Raw genomic sequence first — 1929 nt, forward strand, 5'->3', positions numbered from 1 at the left:
TATATATATATATATATATATATATATATATATATATATATTATTTATTTACCGGTACTATTGAGAGCCTCCGGTAAATATGACCGAAACTGTAGTTACAACGAAATTTTTTGGTTATAAATAAAGGAGCCGAGGACGTTGGTCAGAGTTACGATTCTTGTGAGCGTTTCAAAGAGTGAGTGAGGAGAGCTTCTGAGGGAGAAACCTCGGCCGAGACTCTGCTTCTGTAAGTTTCTTTCCCTCTATGTACATTTCTTCTCTTTTGTTCATTTTTTTTTCTAGCATTTTTCTGCTTTACATTTCTTTTATGTTCCTCGCACTTTAGTGCTTTTTATTCGCTTTTATATTTCTCGCACTTTACTTTTCTGTTTTTTTGTTTTTAATTTCCTTTTTTGCCTTACGTTTATTTACATTCTTGACTTTATTTTTTCGTCATTTTTTCTTTTGTTGTTTTTTTTTTTGTTATGTACACGGGGTATATAGGCTGGAAAATCGTTGTTTATCTCCCTTCGTTTGAAGGTATGACAGAGACATTCAGGTAGAACAACGCCACGTACCCCATTTCTGTATTTTTTCTCTTCTTTTTTTTCGGTTTTTTTTTTCGTTATATACATGTTATAAAATTGATGAACATGGGGTATATAGGCCGGAGAACCGCCACCTACCCCACTTAAAACAAAATTTTAATTTCAACAAGAAAACAGACCCCTTGGACCTAGATCTGATTAGGATCCATTGCAAGGACCTTGAAACCGACTTATTTATGGACATTAGGACTGAGACCGGACAAATAAATGAAAGAATTGACTTAACTTACCTCTGACAATCTTATCTTTTGTTTTTGTTTTGTTTTATTTTATTTTGTTTTGTTTTTGTTGCTTTTTTTTATTCTTAGAAGAAATATGAGCAAGGGTATGGAAAATGTGGATACGACTTACAAAAGGTGGCAGTCCACCCCGCAGCAAATTCAGATCCTGCTCAACATCTATAATCACGGGATCATCAATACCAATCGGGACCAGATCCGGGAAATTGCAGAACGACTTCGGGTGTACGGGGAAGTCGGAGAGTACAGCGTTTACTGCTGGTTTCAAAACCATGGAAACCGAATAAAACACAGACGCTTGCCTCAAGATGTCTCTGGGACATCTGGACATTCCTATTCTCTCCTACCGGCGTACATTTATGGTAAGTATTTTTTATTTGTTTTTTGTTTTTTTTTTTTGTTTTTTTTTATTTCCTTGTTTATCTGATTGTTTTTTTTTCATCTGGAGATCCTTCATGGGTCATTCCTCAGTTTTCACAGGTTCCACCGACTCCACAACTCTTGGATCTCTTCCCTATTCCCCCCATACGTGAAGAGGAAGCGATAGTGATCTACCTCGCGCCATTCCGCCTCAAGGCACCTTCCACGGTGCTTTCTCTGAGACCGCCATCACCTTAAGGGAACCCCTCCTTATCTATTATTATTATAGTTATCTTTTTTATTTTTTTATTTTGTATATATTTTGTTGTTGTTGTTTTTTTTTATTTTTATTTTATTTCTGGACTGTACTCTTAACGGTCGCTTATGGCCGACACTTGAACCTCATTTATTTATGCAATAATTTTTTTTTTTATGCATAAGTTTGTAGATTCATATTTACATTGGTAATAAACAACTTACAATTTTGTTGCTCTTATATTTTTTTTGAAAACTTCATTGATGTTTTTATGTTTTTTTATTGCAACGAATTCCAATTTTCTGTTGTTACTAACATAATGACCAAACAAACTAAAAATATATCACAAAGTGTTAAAATCAAGACGTCAAGACACTAAGATGCTTAACAAGAAACAAAATGGCTTGTAAAACGAAAAACTCGAATGCGTATCACTTTTTTTATTTTTTGAAAGGTGTTCCGATCTGAAACCCCTTTCTTTTTGCTT

The 1929-nt window shown here is 34.3% G+C and overlaps 1 protein-coding gene across 1 annotated transcript; it reads left to right on the forward strand.

Moving 5' to 3' along the window:
* Window positions 1–902: 902 nt before the first annotated feature.
* On the forward strand, window positions 903–1444 carry LOC106753243 (WUSCHEL-related homeobox 7-like). Its single transcript, XM_014635033.1, has 2 exons — window positions 903–1188; window positions 1275–1444. The coding sequence occupies exons 1-2, from the start codon at window positions 903–905 to the stop codon at window positions 1442–1444; spliced, it is 456 nt and encodes a 151-aa protein (XP_014490519.1).
* Window positions 1445–1929: the final 485 nt, after the last annotated feature.

Source organism: Vigna radiata, unplaced genomic scaffold (assembly GCF_000741045.1).
Source record: "Vigna radiata var. radiata cultivar VC1973A unplaced genomic scaffold, Vradiata_ver6 scaffold_341, whole genome shotgun sequence".
NCBI classification, from domain to species: domain Eukaryota; kingdom Viridiplantae; phylum Streptophyta; class Magnoliopsida; order Fabales; family Fabaceae; genus Vigna; species Vigna radiata.

What these genes read in the sequence shown, in the direction of transcription:
- LOC106753243 (XM_014635033.1), top strand. Translation starts at nt 903, where the DNA reads ATGAGCAAGGGTATGGAAAATGTGGATACGACTTACAAAAGGTGGCAG. An exon ending in CCTACCGGCGTACATTTATG is followed by an intron (nt 1,189 to 1,274) that starts GTAAGTATTTTT and finishes TTTCATCTGGAG; the next exon opens with ATCCTTCATGGGTCATTCCT.